The 19,527-nt window shown below is 44.6% G+C and overlaps 2 protein-coding genes across 4 annotated transcripts; one reads left to right on the top strand and one right to left on the bottom strand.

The window, feature by feature from the left end:
* Positions 1-871: 871 nt before the first annotated feature.
* Positions 872-6,959, bottom strand: COX4I1 (cytochrome c oxidase subunit 4I1). 3 transcript variants are annotated; one of them, XM_026689694.2, is made up of 5 exons: positions 6,824-6,959; positions 4,238-4,317; positions 3,179-3,343; positions 2,108-2,239; positions 872-1,274 (listed from the first exon to the last, which is right to left on the bottom strand). In XM_026689694.2, exons 2-5 carry the CDS (start codon positions 4,314-4,316, stop codon positions 1,138-1,140), a joined length of 513 nt encoding a protein of 170 aa, XP_026545479.1. In that variant the 5' UTR covers position 4,317; positions 6,824-6,959; the 3' UTR covers positions 872-1,137. The 3 variants fall into 3 exon arrangements, with proteins under 3 accessions (XP_026545479.1, XP_026545477.1, XP_087827534.1); XM_026689692.2 differs by having other exon boundaries at positions 6,805-6,931; XM_087971408.1 differs by lacking the exon at positions 6,824-6,959 and adding an exon at positions 6,602-6,624.
* On the top strand, positions 6,634-17,342 carry EMC8 (ER membrane protein complex subunit 8). Its single transcript, XM_087971407.1, has 5 exons — positions 6,634-7,672; positions 14,052-14,128; positions 14,596-14,665; positions 15,066-15,160; positions 15,568-17,342. Exons 1-5 carry the CDS (start codon positions 7,436-7,438, stop codon positions 15,725-15,727), a joined length of 639 nt encoding a protein of 212 aa, XP_087827533.1. The 5' UTR covers positions 6,634-7,435; the 3' UTR covers positions 15,728-17,342.
* Positions 17,343-19,527: the final 2,185 nt, after the last annotated feature.

The following is a 19,527-nucleotide window of genomic DNA, read 5'->3' as shown; positions in this document are numbered from 1 at the left end:
CCATGGCCAACTCACGGTGGGACAACTTAACAATTGAATGATTTAAAATAATTTTTGTCATTCACATTTCATTCTGTCCCTCCCTTTGCGTTCTTTAATGATTCTATTCCATCATTTCCTATATGTTAGTATAACTTCTTTTCCAAAGCAAGTTGTTCCAGGGCAACTTGGCCGTGGAGAATTGTCACAGACTTTATTCTGTATACTATTTGCATAAAGGAATTGTTATCAATACTTGGAATATTAATTTCATTCCCAAAGCACAGAACTGACTTACACAATTGGCTTCATCAAACCATCCCCGGTTCCAAGATTCCCCTCCTATAATCAACTCTGTCCCAACAGAATGAAATGTGCGTAGTGAAGAGCGCTGTATACACATTTTTGTGATACTGAACTTAAATCCCTTCCTGTAGTTACAGAACAAGTGTCAGAAAGCCAGGAGTCCAACTGTCAAAAGGATTACCGTCTAATCCTACAAACCTAAACATGCTTTTATTTATTGCATGTTCCAAAATATGCAGCTGGATGTTTTTGCCTGGAATATTTTTTTAAAAAATAAGGTTGCTGCAATTATACAGCAAACTGCTTAATCCTGTCTGTGCAGCAGCCCAGCTCACTAGGGTGCCAATTCTCAGTTGTAAGCCCCCACTGGATAAATTATTACCAATTCTGAATGCTTAGCATCATTTATCCATTTCTGCTGCCAGGACGCAAAAAATTTGAAGCACCAATTGCTGATGGAAGATGCACTGTCCTATTAGGGAACCTTTGGCAGTCGCTGGCTCAATAACCACTATTTAACTCAACAAGTCGGTTATTTCAGATATTTTAAAGAGATTGTTCCACACCAAATAAAGAGTCAAATGCCTTTTTTTTTTTTTTTGAACTGTAATTTTTAATCTTCTTGCAAAAAAAATAAAATAAAATTGCAAACAGGATTTAGTTTAGGAGCAATTTTGCACATTAACCTGTAGGAACAGTTCAGCGATTCCGGGTACGTAAAGCTGTTATGGTTTAAACAAGGATAGGATTCTATTTCATCCGAGGCAGAAGCCAGGCTGCAAACCTAGAGATGAAGAAATGGTTTCAGACTTTCACATCCCGAGAGAAGCCGGGAGACTTCCTGAAAGGTATTTATTTTTTCCATTCGTTCTTCTCATAATCCCACTTGGAGCAAAGGCCCATAATGGGGTCCGGTTTCGTATCCAGATGCTTCCGGAGCTCCATGGCTTTCCAATCCTCCGATAAAGTGTGGGGGACTGGTTTCAGAACTGCAATTGGAAGAGATCATGGTTGGAGACAATCGGAGTTAGCCAGCAACACCTAACCTCTCCCAAGCGAGCGATGGGCGTTGAGCCACGGCTTGTGCTCTCAAAAGAGAATAAGGCTGTTAAGGTTAATTCAGATTTGGATTCGAAATCCAGGGACCGTCTGTATCTTCACGTCCACCTACAGCCCCCTTAGCTCATCTCTCTTTAGGGGTTTGGAAAGACAAAAATGTGACTCCAACCATTCAGTGGTCTGCAGGATTAAGGCAGATTAGCTAAGGGATGACAGTAACGGCTTCAATTTATTGAGATATGTGTATGTGTCAGTGTATGTCCTGTAAGTTTGGAGGTCTTTTAGCTCTTCCTTCCTTCCTTCCTTCCTTCCTTCCTTCCTTCCTTCCTTCCTTCCTTCCTTCCTTCCTTCCTTCCTTCCTTCCTTCCCTCCCTCCCTCCCTCCCTCCCTCCCTCCCTCCCTCCCTCCCTCCCTCCCTCCCCTCTTTCCTTTCCTCTCCTTCTCTGATCTTTCTTCCTTCCTTTTTGTTTCTTTTGGATTTAATTTAAAAAGAAAAAGAGAGAGAAAGTCTTTGAGAGGGCCAGTATAAGAGTTCTCCTGGGCTCGAATGCTTAGTACCCCACCACCCTTCCTATTCTTGTATTAGGAAGCCAAACAAAATGTGAAAAGCTATTTTAAAAGGCCCGCCCGTCCCTTTTTCACTAGACAAAATCCTCCCACCAGCACAAACGTGGTGTGCGTGGGTATACGCTGAATATTCTACTCCCGTCCATTCCCCCGTGTTCATGTTTGAAGAACTCCCTAAAAAGGGGGGAGGACTCACCATACAGAACCTCCCAAATGAAAAATAAAGCTGCGAGGCCAATCATGTAGCCAGCTAAACCGATCGCGGTCTTCCATTCACTCGATGGCTTCAGCATTTCGGCAAATGTTTTGTCAAATTTGATGTGGTACACTGGAACGAGACGGAGAGAGAGAAGGAAAGAGGGAAGGGACAAAAATCCTTTTTTCTCAAATACAAAATATTAAAAAAAAAAAAAAAAAAGAGGAGCCAGACCAATGCTCACAACTGAACACATTTATATACAGGTAGTCCTCAACTTATGACCTTTCAAAATTACAACAAAGCCGCCTGCCCCCCAAAGGGACTTATTGATCCAGTTCCCAAATTCTGACAGCTGTCCCACCCCTATGGTCACGTGATTGCAATTTGGGCACTTGACAAACGGCCCACATTTACAGCCCTTTATAGCAGGGATCCCAACCTTTCGACGCCGCGCCCGGTTCCGGGCCAGCTGGGAGCCGCGCGCCCGGTTCCGTCAGCTGGCGCCGCCATCTTTTTTGACGAAAATCACTTCCGGTGACATCACGGAAGTGATTTTTCGTCAAAAATGGCGGCGCAGCGCTTGCTGGTGAGCTTTTTCGGTAGAAATGGCTTTCTACCCGAAAAGCTCACCCGCGCTGGCGCCGCCATCTTTTTGAAGAAAATTGCTTTTTTACCAAAAAGATGGCGGCGCCCAGCAACCAGCGGCCCGGTAAGGCTTGTTCCGCGGCCCGGTACCGGTCCGCGGACCGGCGGTTGGGGACCCCTGCTTTATAGTATCTCAAGATCACATAACTGGTTTCTGACATTCTTGCTGAAAACCAGGGTTTTCTTCCAAGTCTTTGTCAAAAACACCCCATACTGAACAATGAATCACGTAACCACCGTTGCAAAAAAACCAAACACAAAAAAGGTCATAAAATTGAACTGGTCACGCAATCATCAAGACTTAAAACTGTAACTGACAGACCCCACTACGGTCGTAATTCGAGGATGACCTGCATTTAAATAGGCCAGTTGCAAGTTTCTTTTGATTTCCTCTCTTGTAACAGTCTCTGCCGTATTACTCACGAGCAATCTTCTCCTCCGGGGTGAGGGAGGTCCAAGCCCCCTTCTCTTTTTCTTTCAGGGCTTTCTGCTCAGGGCTCAGGTCTTGTATAAATGGAATATCCGGCAAAGGAATCAGAGGGTAATCCTCATAGACGGGCTGAGTATAATGTGGCGCTTTTGTAACTTCTGTTGGCAAAATAAAAATAAAAAATAAAATACAATGCCTTATTCTAATATATGACCTGGAAACTATGAAGGACGTTAGCAAGGCAGGAATATAAAAACAGAAGAATAAGCACTCAAGTTTTCATCCTCCAAAAATTGGGCATGGCCCAAAAGAATTCCTGTCTTTATTATTCCTTCAGAAGAAGCTTATGAAGAATTCCTGAGAATTAGATTTGGATCCATCAGGCCACTATGATAGGAAAGACAACCGCAATAGCACTTACTTATATACCGCTTTATAATACTTTCCAGCCCTCTAAGCAGTTAACAGAGTCAGCCTTTTGCCCCCAACAATCTGGGCCCTCATTTTCCCGACCTGGGAAGGATGGAAGGCTGAGTCAACCTTGAGCTGGTGAGATTTGAACTGCCAAATTGCAGGCAGCCGGCAGTCAGCAGAATTAGCCTGCAATACTGCATTCTATCCACTGCGCCACCACAGCTCTAGACAAAGGATAAAAGAGACTGACGAATGATAGTGTTGCAGGATCCAATCCGGGTCAGTCATCAGGACCAGAGTTTTAGTCTTCCAAGTTGGTAGAGAGAAGTTCCCTGAGGATGGGATCCAACACAAGTGTGAAGGCTCAGAAGGCTAAACCTCTAGTCCTGGTGACCGACCCAGATTGGATCCTGGAAAAGAGTAAGATCAACTCAGCTGCATATTTAACATCAAGTTCTCTAGGGAGATACAGGAAAGGCCATTTTAATTTTAGAGAACTTTTATTATTTAAGTGCGTGACAAAAGAATTTAGACAGAGAATTTAGAGAACGATTGGAAAGGGAGTTTGCATTGCTAAATGAAAATGTGCTAGTCAAAAACTATTTTCAAGCTACCAGTTTATTCAATGGCTGGCTTACCATGCCCATGTGCTCTTACACAAACAGAAGTGGACAAAACCCGCCTGCCAATGAGGCTGAATGCCCTAGCAGCCAACATCCTAAAACAGAAAAGGGGAAAAAAGGCAGAACATTATGTAGCACAAATTATTAAGAATCCAGCACTTGCAACGTTCTTCCAAATGCCATTTCTTGTTTTTTTCAGGTATCACAATTCTCTGTTTAGCAGATACCTCAGGGAGTTTAATCTGCTTTGCAGGGGTATTTTCAAGATACAACCAATCCTAACCACCCTAAATCACAAATATGTCCAAAGAGTTTCATAAGTTGTACTTCTTCACAAACACAGTCCGTTTCAGAGCTGCTTTAAAAAGTCTGAGCCCAGTTTACTTCCAATCAAGATGGGCAGAAACAAATTTATGTCCCATGTTACGTCTAGAATCCTCAATACCTGGGAACCGGTGAACCTGCACGAACCTATTTTTATTCTGTCTGTCCTATCATCTCTTTCTCTTATCTCTGATCTATCTAGCCATCCATTCATCAATTATCATTTCTCTCTTACCTATTGCCTGTCTGTCTGTCTAATCAATATCATATCTAGCATAATCTTGTATCGCCTATCTATCACCTTAGATCTATTATCATTATCATCTACCTACCTACCATCATTATCTTCTATCTGTTGCCTATCTATCACCTTATTTTTTTTTCCATAATTTTTTTTATTTTTTCTTGTTGTTGACATATATCATTGTGTGAACAGTGTGGAACCGGAGTGTCTTACATTTTAAAACAAATGCGACATTTGTTTTAAAATGTAAATATCAATATCTATCACCTTAAATGATAGATCTATCACCATTATCATTTATCTACATATCTACCTATCGTCTCTCCCACCTATTATTTTTTTTATCTAACATCTACCTAAAGACATACTCAAGGTGACAAGCCCACCTCCCATCTTATTGCTGCTACTGGTGCTATTATCTCGCCTGCCTATTTTTCCCATAGAAACAGCACCCTGTCAGATGAGTTACGCTGAGGGAAAAGAAGGGGCCCAAAGACACCTAGATGGCATCTATATTATCTATATTTTAATCTACATACATACATAAAACCTCAAAACAAGAACATTCCTAACCCCCCTCCCAATCCTTCATCCTTTCAACAACAACCTTGTGAGGTGGGTTGGACTTTCTAGCCAAGGCACCTTCAACCCCCCGACCCCCAAACCGGCTCTCCAAACCGAACCATTTCCCCAGATTTGCCCTTCAGGGAATCAAGAGGGCAGGCTGGCATCAATGGCCGGCTGCAAGGTGGGAGGTTACAGAAATAGTTTAAAATGGATAAATTAAAAAGTTGCCCTTCATTTGCCATGCCAGCCAGTGTGTATGTGTCTGTGGGTGGGTCTGTGTGTTGTGTCTGCTTTGTGTCTGTGTTGCTTGTGTTGTGTGTGTGTGTGTGGTGTCTGTGTTGCACCTGCGCTGTGTGTGTGTCTGTGTTGTGTCGTGTTGCATCTGTGTTGTGTGTGCATATGTGTGTGTCTGTGGGTGGGTCTGTGTGTTGTGTCTGCTTTGTGTCTGTGTTGCTTGTGTTGTGTGTGTGTGTGTGGTGTCTGTGTGTGTTGTGTCTGTGTTGCACCTGTGCTGTGTGTGTGTCTGTATTGTGTCGTGTTGCATCTGTGTTGTGTGTGCGTATGTGTGTGTCTGTGGGGTGGGTCTGTGTGTTGTGTCTGCTTTGTGTCTGTGTTGCATGTGTTGTGTGTGTGTGTGTGGTGTCTGTGTGTGTGTTGTGTCTATGTTGCATCTGTGTTGTGTGTGTGTGGCTGCGTTGTGTCATGTTGCATCTGTGTTGTGTGTGTGTGGCTGCGTTGTGTCGTGTTGCATCTGTGTTGTGTGTGTGTGGCTGCGTTGTGTCGTGTTGCATCTGTGTTGTGTTGTGTGTCTGTGGGGTGGGTCTGTGTGTTGTGTCTGCTTTGTGTCTGTGTTGCATGTGTTGTGTCTGTGTGTGGTGTGTGTCTGTCTTGCACCTATGTTGTGTGTGTCTGTGTTGTGTCGTCTTGCATGTGTTGTGTGTATGTGTGTGTGTCTGTGGGTGGGTCTGTGTGTTGTGTCTGCTTTGTGTCTGTGTTGCATGTGTTGTGTCTGTGTGTGGGTGTGTGTGTGTGTGTCTGTCTTGCACCTATGTTGTGTGTGTCTGTGTTGGGTCGTCTTGCATGTGTTGTGTGTATGTGTCTGTGGGTGGGTCTGTATGTTGTGTCTGCTTTGTGTCTGTGTTGCATGTGTTGTGTGTGTGTGTCTGTGTTGTCGTCTTGCATCTGTGGGGTGTGGGGGGGGAGGGTAGTTCCCCCCTCCCCCAAAAAGGGGCCGCCCTCCTTACTCGCGAGGAAGCTTATGGCCCCTCCTCCACCTCTCCCCGCCTCCACAGAGCGCCCTCAGCTGCGGACGATGGGAGTTGTAGAGCGGGACGCCCGGGAAAGCTGCTCCCCGCCCTCGGCCCGTCCCGCGTCTCCCCGGGGCCCCCGCGCAGCCCCTTCGCGTCCCGCCCCGCGGGGGATCCTTCCTCCGCGGCCGCCTCCTCACCCGCCGGCCAGCCACCCACCCGAGACGGCCCGTGTCCTCTACAGCCGGAGATGGAGGACGGAAGGAGAGAACGGGAGACGCGGGGCAGGGCAGGCCGGAAGTGGGGGGGGCCGAGGCACGACGGGATAGCGGCGGACTCAGTCAAGGGGGAGGGGGAGGAAAGGAGCGGGCGGCATAGAGATACGGAGGGAAGAGTGGCCCGTTTCCCCCCCTTTAGGTGCGATGCTTGCTGAGGTGGGAAAGGGGTTGTCAGAGCAAGGACTCTTCATTGCTCATCTGGGTGCAACTCTCATAATTCCCAGTCCAGCATCATTATGCATTCGTCCCTCAAATGATTGCATTTTCCCCAAAGTCTCCTTTACCTCTATGGTCGCGGGCGCCTTTTAATCTCCCCTGGAGACCATAGAGGCAGGCCAGAGTGGACGGTGCGCGCCCTCTCCTTTCGCCTCATTACCCCTTTCCCCATCCTCTGCGCACGCGCGCGCCTCTCCCTTACGGCGCCCGAGGGGCGCTTTTTGGTTTTTGCGACGTTTTTGCGGCCTTTCTCCCGCCGCCCCCCCTCGACGGCGGGCCTGGGCAGCCGCTGCCGTGCGAGGCCCGTGAGGAGGAGGAGGAGGAAGCGGCGGCGGCGATGAAGCTGAGCACACAGGCCTACTGCAAGATGGTGTTGCATGGCGCCAAGTACCCGCACTGCGCCGTCAACGGGCTGCTGGTGGCCGAGAAGCAGCAGCAGCAGCAGCAGCCAGGTCAGCGGGGCCGGGAGCGGGAGGCGCCGCCGCCGCCCCCCCAAGCGCTGCTGGTGGACTGCATCCCGCTCTTCCACGGCAGCCTGGCCCTGGCGCCCATGTTGGAGGTGGCGCTCAGCCTGGTGAGGAGAGGGGGAGGGCGGGAGAGCCTCCCTGGCCCGGCGCAGGCTACCTGAAACGGCCAGGTGCCCTGCCTTGTTTCTCTGCGCCGTACGGGGTGTGTCTGTGTGTGTGTGTGTGTAATATACATCTATGTATCTATGTATATGTATCTGTACATATATATGTGTATAATATGTGTGTGTGTGTATGTATATAATATGTGTGTGTATCTATGTGTGTGTAATATATGTATGTATATGTATATGTGTGTATGTATATAATATGTGTGTATCTATGTGTGTGTAATATATGTATGTATATGTATATGTGTGTATGTATATAATATGTGTGTGTGTGTGTGCGTATGGGGTTATATGAGTGATTATCTACCTATCCATTCATCCAATCATCTCTATCATCTACCTATCCATCTGTGCCTATCTTATCATCTCTATATCATCTCTCATCTATATTATCTATCTTTCTAGCTCATCTATATCTATATATCTATCATTTCTATATCATCTCTAATCTATCTCGTCTATATCATCTAGCTATATGTCATCTCTCTCATCTATCTCTCATCTAGCTATCTTTCTAGCTCATCTATATCTGTTTATATCTATCATCTCTATATCGTCATCAATCTATATCATCTATCATCTATCTACCATGTTTCTCCGAAAATAAGACCCTGTCATTCATGTATGTATGTATGTATGTATGTATGTATGTATGTATGTATATATTTGTTTTCTTAAGTTTTCGCAGGTACTTACATGTATGGTATTCAGCTTTGTTCGGGTATTTTCCCACGTCATTATAGTTGTGCTTTTAAAGTTGTAGCAACATTTCGGCAGAATCTCATCTGCCATCATCAGGCTTCTGTATTGTGTCCATCCAACAAATTATATATATAATTTGTTTTTGTAGATTTTCACGGGTACAGGTATGTAGGTCTAGGTGTGTTCGGGTCTTTTCCCGTGTAAGATTAAGAGTACCGTATATACTCGAGTATAAGTCGACCCGAATATAAGCCGAGGCACCTAATTTTACACAAAAAACTGGGAAAACTTATTGACTCGAGTATAAGCCGAGGGTGGGAAATGCAGCAGCTACTGGTAAATTTCAAAAATAAAAATAATTAATTTGGGAAACGATCTCACTATCATGAAAGGTTTAATTGATTCACTAACCCAAAAGAAGAAGATGATGATGACAGCGGGAGGCAGGAGTCACTCTCTTCCCCTCCCTCGGAGGCCCCCTGAGTCAGGAGTCACTACCGCCGGCGCGGCCCCAGTCCGCGCCTGGGGAAGGGAAAGGCAAAGCGCTTTTTGCCTTTCCTTCCCGGCTGGGGCTGTTGGGAGTCGCTGCCGCCGGAGGCCGCGACTCCACACCATTTTTTTTCAGAGGGAATCTGACTCGAGTATAAGCCGAGGGGGATTTTTTCAGCACAAAAAATGGGCTGAAAAACTAGGCTTATACTCGATTTTGGCAACGTTTCGGCCAGGTCCCACTCGCCATCCTCAGGCTGGTGCTTTCGGCTTTGTGCCAGATGAACACAATACAGAAGCCTGATGATGGCAGATGAGATTCTGCCGAAACATTGCTACAACTTTAAAAGCACAGCTATAATGACGTGGGAAAATACCCGAACAAAGCTAAATGCCATACATACATGCATACATGCATACATGCATACACACACACATACATGCCACCAAAAAAGGCACCAGGTCTTATTTTGGGGGGATGTCCTCCACTGACTAACCTCACTTGTGCGCATCACCCCCGGCCTCCTTTTCGCTGTCAGAGACCTTCGGACACTTCTTCTGCGGCTGGCAAGGCTTTTCTGAAGGCCTCTGCAGCCGATAACAGAGCTCCAGAATCAATCCAGGGTTTTGTTACCAACTACAGAGGCCTTTAGGAAAGTCTTGCCAGCTGCAGAAGAAATGGGCCAGCCAGGCAGGTGTCGGGGTGTGCGAAGCCTGGCTACAACTGTCCAAAGGCAAGTAGTAGGGCAGCTCCACCCCCACCCTAGCTTAATTTTTACCCGTCCACTCTGGAGTGGGTGGGATCTTAATTAGGGCTTATTTTTGGGGGGGTAGGGCTTATATTGGGTGCACGTGTAAAAATCAAGCTAGGACTTACTTTCAGGGGAGGTCATATTTTCAGGGAAACAGGATATATCATCTATTTTTCTAGCTATCTACCGTATCTATGTACATTGTTGTCATGTTCATGTTGTGCATATTGGAGGTGGTGACCCTTGGAGAGCTGCATGCAACGAAATTTCATTTTAATGTATGCTGATTTGTGTACATTTAAATGGACAATAAAGTTATTCTAAAAGTTAATGAGGGGCTTGGTAGGGTGGAGTGGGAGCCTCCCCCAACGGGAACAGTCTATTCCCCCCCTCCCCCAAAGGAAAATACCAGGCAGTCCTTGACTTACAACCACAAGTGAGCCCAAAATGTATGTCATTAAGTGTAGTAAGCTGGTTGTTAAGTGGGGCTTCCCCCCATGGATTTTGCTTGTCGGAAGGTCGCAAAAGAGGGAATCGCGTGACTCCAGGACCCTGGTATCTTGGCCGAGCCCCATGGACTTTCCAAAAGGGAGATTTGTAAGATGCTCCTGGGCTTCGTATGTTAGCTGTAGCTAGAAATATTTGGGAAATGACATTTTTCTGCCTGGAACTGAAACGTCTCGCCGAAGACCCAAAAAAACTCCAGCAAACACCTTCCTATTAAACACTGCAGCTTTATCACCAAGCATTCAGACGTTATTTTGCCAGGCAAAGCGAAAATACCTGCAAAATCAGGCTTGCATTTGTACCTGGTGGGATTTGAAATACAGCTGCTGTCGAATCCGGACAGGGTCGCAAGGCCGCATACCAACGCATCCAAGCAATTGAATTTGCGGGTTTCCAGCCAAATTGGGAACCGGTGAGAAGAGCCGAATCAATTAGTAAATCAGGCTGGCTGGCTGAGAGGAGAGGGACTTAGGACAGATTGAGAAGACTTAATTAGAGATAGTGCCTTGCGCCTTAGAAGGTCAAGACACCGATCTATCTTTGGGGAAGTTTTTGTCGCTGCTGTTCCCTCGGAGTAATGAGATGTGACAGCTTGATTTGCAGATGGCCAGTAGAAATAATGAGAAGTGAAAAATGTGATTGACCTGGCTGGGCTGCCAGGCTTGGCTACCCATCTGGCCACCCTCACAAAGCATGAGACCGTAATTCAACGGAGAAGAGTAATTTAGCAGGGGAAAGAGGGAGAAGGGGTAGTTTTCCACCGAGGCCCAGATGCCGCCTTAACAAAGTCTTACCTGCTTGCAGGCTGGTCCAGTAACGTGAACCAGAAATGGGAAATGGTCCCAGATTTGAAAACAGTACAAGTCCTCGACTTACGACCACAGTGGAGCCCAACGTTTCTGTTGCTAAGTGAAACATTTAAGTGAATTTTGCCTCGTTTTACAACCTTTCTTGCCACCGTTGTTCTGTGAATCTGGCTTCCCCCTGGACTTCACTTGCAGGAAGGCTGCAAAAGGGGATTACAAAAAGACCTTAACTATGTATCAGAATGGTCAATCCAAGGGCAACTTCAAATCTCAACAAATAAATGCTCTGTCTTACATATTGGCAAAAAAAAAAACAACAGAAAATAAAATACAAACTGAATAGTCAAGACCTTGCTGATGATCCGAATTCTGTCAAGGACCTTGGAGTACTCATCTCAATTGATCTAAGTGCTAGAGCCCACTGTAACTACATAGCCAAAAAGGCATTAAGAGTTGTTAACCTAATCCTACGTAGCTTTTTCTCTGGTAATATCTACTAACTAAACAAAACATTTGCTAGACCAATACTTGAATACAGCTCATCAGTCTAGAACCCACATTACGTATGTGATATTAACACAGTTGAGAAAGTCCAGAAATATTTCACAAGAAGAGTTCTCCTCTACTCTTTGCAGAATACCTTATGCCACCAGACTTGAAATTCTAAACCTAGACAACCTAGAACTATGCCGCCTTTGGTCCGATCTAAGTATAGTATATAAAATCATACATTGCAATGTCCTACCTGTCAACGAATACTTCAGCTTCAACCATAACAATACAAGAGCAAACAATAGATACAAACTCAAGGTAAACCACACCAAACTTGATTGCAGGAAATACGACTTCAGCAACAGAGTGGTCAATATCTGGAATACTCTACCTGACTGTGGTTTCTTCCCCAAACCCCCAAAACTTTAACCTTAAGACTGTCTACTGTTGACCTCACCCCTTTCCTAAGAGGTCTGTAGTAGGCGTGCATAAGTGCACCAACGTGCCTACCGTCCCTGTCCTATTGTTTCTTTTTATTTTTCTTGTATGTATCCATTTCATGTATTCATAACTATGTTTATACTTATACCTATTATCTTGTAAGTGATTGACAAATCAAATAAATAAATAAATATGAGTCAGTTGCCAAGGGTCCAAATTTTGATCATGTGACCACAACAGGGTCATAAGTCACATTTTTCAGTGCCGCCGTAAGTTTGAACGGTCACTCAATCAACTGTTGTAAGTCAAGGACCACCTGCATAAGCCAAAGAGCAATCTAAAGAATATTGGCATGAAAACATTTTCTGTTTGTTTAGTTTTGACTTGCAAGATCTCAGCCTGCTGGCTATTCAAAACAGCAGTTTTAAGGCCTTATAAATAGTTACTATTGTGATGGCAGGTGGCTCTTTACCGGTGATACTAAACGAGCGCTAAACAAAACACACCCTCGTCATTTCAATGGAAGAGATTATTTGCAAAGCTCTTAGGCAGTTTAATTTGGGGCTAGAAACACAGTTGCTAAACAATGAGAGTGATGTGTTTGGGAAATAGAAGGTCAGAATGCAAAACGTTTAGGAAACCGTTTTTTCCCCCCATTTTTTTAAAAAAAATACAGCTGGAATATACATAATTGCTGGGTAGTTTTTCCGGCTTCCCCAAATCACTGGATTATCTTAATCAGATAATCTCATTACGAGAAGCAAATGTCAGTGGTTTCAAAGCTACCAAACGGCCAGAATTTGAGTTTGGATAAATGCATTCAGATCACATTGGGCCTCCTAACATTTAATTCTTTCTAAGTATTTTAATAAAGCTTTATGGCAGATTAGATAATACGGTGCATTATGATAAAATAAAGAGTTTTTTTTACAAAGGCTGACCGTAATTAAAGTGCCTTCTGGGAGGAAGGAGACATTATTTGAGCCTTATCGACAGATCTTCGCTGTCAGGGCTTCCTTAAAGCCTGCAGTCCTGGCTGTTTGGGATGTGGGCCACTCAGGATGGAATTAACAAACCGCTTTATTCTCCTCCCCACCCCCCAAGTTCAGCCTGTGCTGACCCGCCTCTCAATATTGTTGAAGGAATTGCAGATGGAAGGGTGGGGGGGAGGGAATGAATGATTCCTTTGTTCTTGCTTGGGCCATCTGTCTCTTTTCTTTTTGTCTTATTCCATTCCTCTCTTGGACCAGTTTTATCCTTTCATTTTCCATGGAAATGATCATTTTCCATGGTTGAAGAAGAAGGGGCCAATAGAAGAGAACATCGTAGCTCGGGGTTGAATTGGACCGGGTGTCCGTGGTGCTTTCTGAGCTTGGTGTTTTCTTGCAGACGTTTCATGATCGAACTAGGTAACATCATCAGTGCACAGTGCAAGAAAGCCACCAAGCTCAGAGAGCATCAAGAGCCCACTGAGGGTTTCATTCATGGTTCAGCTTTACTTTTCCTCACAGTCCTCCTCTGATGTGCTGGATCACAGGGCCTTTTACAGATTGCTAACTTAAAGACACTGTGAGCAAAAATGGCAGACACGCTATTGGATCCCAGACCTCTCTATCCACTCCACTGATAGCAAGACAGCAAGCAGAGGACAAGTGACATCCTACGGCATTCTTGGGAACATCAAAATCCCATGTTTGTTGCACCTTTCAGTACACTATATGTGTTTCCTTAGATCTCCTGATTCAGAAAACACACTTGTGAAATCTGTGAGCTGTCTGACCACTGCAGTAGCTAATTATCATTAGCAAAACAAGAGTCGTAATAGAATTTGTCAAGTCCTGCATAAGAAGCTTAACAAGATCATGTTTTGTCTACAGACCACACCTTTTCAGATATCTGGCTGGTGAAAACCAATTGCCAGTTGTATCATCATCTCCTTTGTTCCAGCAGCTTTCAGCACATTCTGATAATGGGTATCAAAACGATGTCAGGATGAAATAACTTATCAAGAAAACAGGCATCGTGTTGCAATTTGAATAAAAATGCCTGCTGCAAACATCTGTTGTTTTAGTCTCTGCCTTGATTGTCTTTGGGTGCTTATAATTTTTTTTTAAATCACCTTTTCAGATTGATTCTTGGTGCCGAGAGAACAGCTACGTAATAGCTGGCTACTACCAAGCAAATGAACGTGTGAAGGATGCCAGGTGCGTAGCTGGGTTTGTCTTCCTCATCTTGACTTAATTCGTCTTTTGCAGGACAATCCTCCCCGGTTTCTTCAGAGTTGTCCATGCTTTGTGTAACAGCAGTTAAGCAGTTGAAGAAACTGACTTAGGGCTCTGAAGCAAAGGTCTCCAAACTTGACAACTTTAAGACTTGTGGAGCTTCAACTCCCAGAATTCCCCTGGAAGAATTCTCTGAGGAATTCTGGGAGTTGAAGTCCACAAGCCTTAAAGTTGCCAAATTTGGAGAACCCCTACTCTAAAAGAACAATAAGAGGAGACTATAGAAAATCATTTGGCGTTCTTTTTAGTTTGGGTTGAGAATTATTCGTATCTACTGTCAAAGATAAATGTTTCCTCTGAAATTATTTCTTCCTTCAGCTTTAACAGAAGCCATCCTTTACTGGCTTGTTGCATTCTGTCTGATAAATTCTCCTCTCTTTATTTTGTAGTCCAAACCTGCTCGCCGAAAAGGTCGCCTCCAGGATTGCAGAAAACTTCAGTGATACAGCCCTCATAATGGTAGGCGTTTCTTTCTTTCTTTCGTATTTATTTCATGGTCAGTTCCTTCAGTGACTTGCTTCGAGAGTTATCTAACAACAGAAGGGATTGGCAACCATAAATTCAGGGCACAAATCTTACTATAATATGTTTTATGGAAAAAAATTAAGGTTGATAACCCAAGAGTCCTACCAAGGATTTTTACTTTCAAGTGAGCAACCTATGTTGAAACAATTCAAGGCAGTTAAAGTCTCTTATTTATTTTACGCTCTTTTGATGTAAGAGGGAGGACGGTCATTTCTGTTGAGAATGGGCAGACTGTCCTGAGAATTGTGTTTAGAATGCTTTAATGTTCACATAAATTCCATTTTAATGCCTTGGTGTAGCGCAAGTACAGCCGTGTTTTTCTGTTCTGCATCAGGTGGATAACACTAAATTTACCATGAAGTGCCTAAAACCAGCCGTCCATGTGTACGAACACCATGAAAACAAATGGAGGTGCAGAGACCCACACATGTGAGTATTCTTAAAGTAAACTTTCCCGTCTGAGAAACGAGCGCCTTCCGCGGCTCTTTTACTTGGTCTTTCCCTTCAAAGAGCACAAAACCGAAAGGATGAGCGTTAAAATGACCACAGTCGCGACTGGAATTTCCATCGCTAAGTAAGGCAGTCGCTAAGTGAGTTGCGAATGTTTTACAAACTTTTTTTTTTTTTTTGCTGTGACTGTTAAGCGGATCGCATGGTTGTTAAACGGGTCCGGCTTCCCCGATTCACTCCGTTTGTTGAAAGCCGCCCATGGCAATCCCATGACCCCCCAGGATGCAGTAACCATTGTAAATGTGAGGACTGGCCATGTAAGTCACTTTTCCCAGCACCCCCGTTGTTACTTCGGACGTGGCTGCTCACCTTTTATTTCTCCCTAGTGACTATTGCGAAGATTGGACAGAAGCCCAAAGGATCTCGGAATCCCTGCTGGACAGCCGGTCCTATGAAACCCTGGTGGATTTCGATAACCACCTAGATGACATTCGGAATGACTGGACAAACCCAGAGATTAACAAGGCTGTTTTGCATCTCTGCTAAGAAGATTCCCACTGACTTGACCTGCTGGGGTTTTCCTGTGCCAAGAAAGCAAAAAAGAGCATTAGTTTTCAAATGTAAATAGAGAGAGGCGGTTGGTTCCTTCAGGTGAGTGAGGCTTTAGAAAAGGATGTGTTGCCATGCAGTCAGGTCTTTTTAATGAGAATCTTTGGGACATCCACCATAATTGGAAGCCTTTTCTGTCCGTTGCCCGTGTTCTCCTGCTGATGTGTTCTCGTTAACCCTCCAACTAGAGTCTACTTGTTCCAAATCGTTTGTATTAAAAAAGTTTCGACTTAACTTTTCCTATCCTTTAGAGATAAATTTTCTAAAAGAAAAAGGATGTATGGGATATCTCAGAGAGCTAACAGCTAGTTTTATTTTTTAAAGAAGCTGCATCTAAATACTGAACTTTACCTGATCGGGTTAGTTTTGGAAACTTTATCCCAAAGGCTGATTTTTGGACACGGTTGCAGTTGATGGATATATGATGCAGGGAGAAAACCACTTGAAGTAACTCCCCAGAGGCTGCCAAGTTTCTTTACTTATTCTGGGAATGTTGCCATTTTTTCTGACTTTCCAGTTTGAGTATTAGGAGTCTGTTTGGGTCCCCTGTGAAGAGAGCATGAATTCCCCTTCCGTGAATTCAGTATGAATGGAAATAGACCAAACAGCCAGGAGAATTATAAATTCATGTTTTTGTTCACAGAACGCAAACGTAAGTTCTCTTTATTCTTGTATCTGGGGGAAAATGTAATTTCTTTGATGTTTAATTGCATAAACAGAGGAAGAGAAGTTACAGCCGTGGATTTCAATTCCTGAACCAATTTTGATGGAGGTAGCCTCTAACCCAGCACTCCGTTGTTGTGCTTTTGAAACACACTCCTGTCATTTGCCAATTCTGTTTCAGGCCTCTGGTCTGATTAGTTATTCAGGTTTTGAGAGACCTGACTTTTCCAAGTTCAGAAAGAATCACCAGCTACGATTCAGTGCAACGTTTAACCTTTGCACACCAAGGAGAGAAGAACGCTCAACCCCCTTCAAAATCTGCACTCCGATGTTTTGCTCTGGAAAACTTCCCCGTTCAACCTTCCGTCAAGGTGCTGGTCCCCCTCCCTTCCATAGCACGCACACACCTTGATGGACACACCTCCTGTCACCTGTCTAGTGAAAGTAAGTGTTGAAGAGCACAACTGTTGATCGTTCAGCGCTGGCCTACCTGATTATTTTCCTGCTTTTTTTCTTGCAAGCAAATGTTACAGTGTCTTAGCAGTTGGGTTTCCTGTTGAGCTGTTTTGGATCCGGCTTGTAATATAATGGTTCTGTGGTGTAAAATGTAAAAGAGTCTTTAAAACAATACAACCCTGTGTTACTTTGGGATTTTTTTTCCTTCTTTTTTTTTAAGGATAACTTTTAGCACGGATGGGTGAATCTTCCTTGTGTTGTTTTTACATGTCTGATTTTTTTTGTTTTGTTTATTTGTTTGTTTGTTCCGCCCTGACCGATCCTGTATTAATGCAACCTTTTATTTATGGCGTATTCTATATCTCGAAAAGTAACCGGGCTTTTACGTTGCTTTCTTTCCTTCATCCCCTTGAAAATAAAGCTGATGAAACAAGCCTCATTTGTAAGAAGATGTGATATTATTCTATTTGTTAGGCTAAAGTTGTCTTTCGCAGAGAGCTGCAAGGCAGGGAGGGATTTTCCTGGCCGTTGAGATGGAGGTTCAGGCTGTGTTGCAAAGCAGAAGAGGGTTTTGTAATTAAATGTACCCTTACGTGCAGTGGCTGCTTTTAAAATCTGTACTCTCTGGATAGAGTGCTAGAATTGCCTAAACCCTTAGATAACTGGCTGAGCTCCCCTGCTTTCTCTATAATGATCTGAAGACCTTTGGCAGTGCCAAGCGATGAATGGATGGGTGTCTCTGAGGATATGTGGAAAATTTTATGGCTGTCAACCGAAAAACATCTCCACTTGGCTTTAGCGTGATCTTCGGCTCGAAACAAAACGCTGATTTCTCCATCTTCATTCGCATGTCTGGTTATAAACTCTTCAAATTAGAACAACTAATAAGAGAAGCCGAATACTTCAAACCCAGGCACAGAAGGTTAAAAACGCAGGCGTGGGATTCTGTGGGAGAATGTGTTTCAAAGTCCTGGCCTTTATATGTAATTTATTTGGACAGCCATCAGCCGCATTCTCTCTCTGATGGGTTTCATATCTGCAGTGGGGGCATCCTATTCTGCAGATGGGCTAACTCGGACCGGGGTCTTGACACTGTAGAAAGTTAGCACACACACACACCCTCCTAGAAGAATGAAATATTGTAGGAAATATTGAAAAGACAAGAATATTCTACTTCCCTGGATGAGTAAGGAGAAATGTGTCTCTAAAGCAGCTTCTTGCAGCTCTCCCCCCCCCCCTGCCCCCCACCCAGCTCCAGGGTGATGGGATTAAGACATGGTCTTTAGGACATGATGGGATTAGCCTTCTACCCATCTCACTACATGGCACCTGGGAAGATTACATCACCAAGCAGGATTCAACCAAATTTAGCATACATACAACCTACAAAGCTAGCTATGACCCCTGACAGCATGCAGTCAGGATATTCTTCCTGTGCCCCCAGGAAGTTCACAGCTTAGAGAGGGCATAAAACCCAGGGGCTCTCAGCATCTCTTTTCACTTTGGAGCTCCAAGGCATGGGGTCCTCTCCACCATTAAACCGTCTTCCCAAACGGCCTCCATGTTTCCAGTGTCTTTTTTTTCCCCACTTGGAACTGAACCCCAGAAGGATATTTCTTCCAACAATACTATGACCAATTCAAGTGCCACTCCTTGAGACAGTCCCACAGCTTGCCACCAGTTTAAACTTCGGCCTGGGTTCGATCTGCACCCAAGGGACCGCCGATTTCAGGGAGCTTGCACGCTTGATAGGACACACTTCAAAGTGCTGGCTGCGTGCTTACTCACAATCCTAGGAAGAGAAGAGAGGCGGAATTCCTTTTCAGAGAAGCTCTTTGGGTGCCGCCTTGAAAGATCGACCAGGAATGTCCTGGGAACCCATCGCTCCAAGCTCATCGTTCAGATGGTTCCTGATTGGCAGATTTCATTGGTGGGCTAAGCATCCCCACTGGGAACATCGCACAAGCATCCTTGTCGTGCGTGGTGGTGCCTGGTCTGCAGTTCCTTTGCAGGTCTAGGCTGATGACGGATTGCAAGCTCAGAGCTGGACGTGCTTCTTGGTGAACCTTCTTGCTCTTTTAATTAAAAAGAAAAAGAAAACCTTGCTGGGAATGTGAGGTGTGAGGTTTTAATGTATCTCCTGTGTTGTAAGAAGCAACTGGCCAAAAAGCAATTTTTTTATTTTTGGCCTCCAGGCTGAGCTCCTAAAAATGGAAACTACAAATTTGCTTTCCCAAGGCTGTTGTAGATTTTATATATATTTTTCCCACTCATTATTTGACATACGATTGGGGTCACTCGTGGCACGAAAAACGCCACGGGGGATGGGTTGGTGCCGGCTTAACACTACGAGCAGAACTGGGGATTGTGAATTGTGGGTGGCCACAGGGAGTTGCGGGTGATTTCACAGCTCCTGGTTGAACAGGCAGCCGTGTGATGTCCAAGACTGGAGCAATCTCAGAGGGAGCTTTTGATTAACTCTTTCACTCTGGCCAGGGTGGGGTCAAAGGATCTCCTTTGAGTCAACTCTCAGGGTCTTCATGGGCACCTATCGTGGCCTGCTGGGGGGGATTCTGGGAGTTGGAGTCTACAAGTCTTAAAGGGGCCAAGATTGGACG

The sequence above is a fragment of the Notechis scutatus genome, chromosome 9, assembly GCF_049901735.1.
Source record: "Notechis scutatus isolate UNSWTSFEM ecotype Mainland chromosome 9, rNotScu1.2, whole genome shotgun sequence".
Taxonomy (NCBI): domain Eukaryota; kingdom Metazoa; phylum Chordata; class Lepidosauria; order Squamata; family Elapidae; genus Notechis; species Notechis scutatus.
The sequence above is the reverse complement of the archived record's forward strand: the minus strand, read 5'-3'. Positions and strand labels throughout refer to the sequence as shown.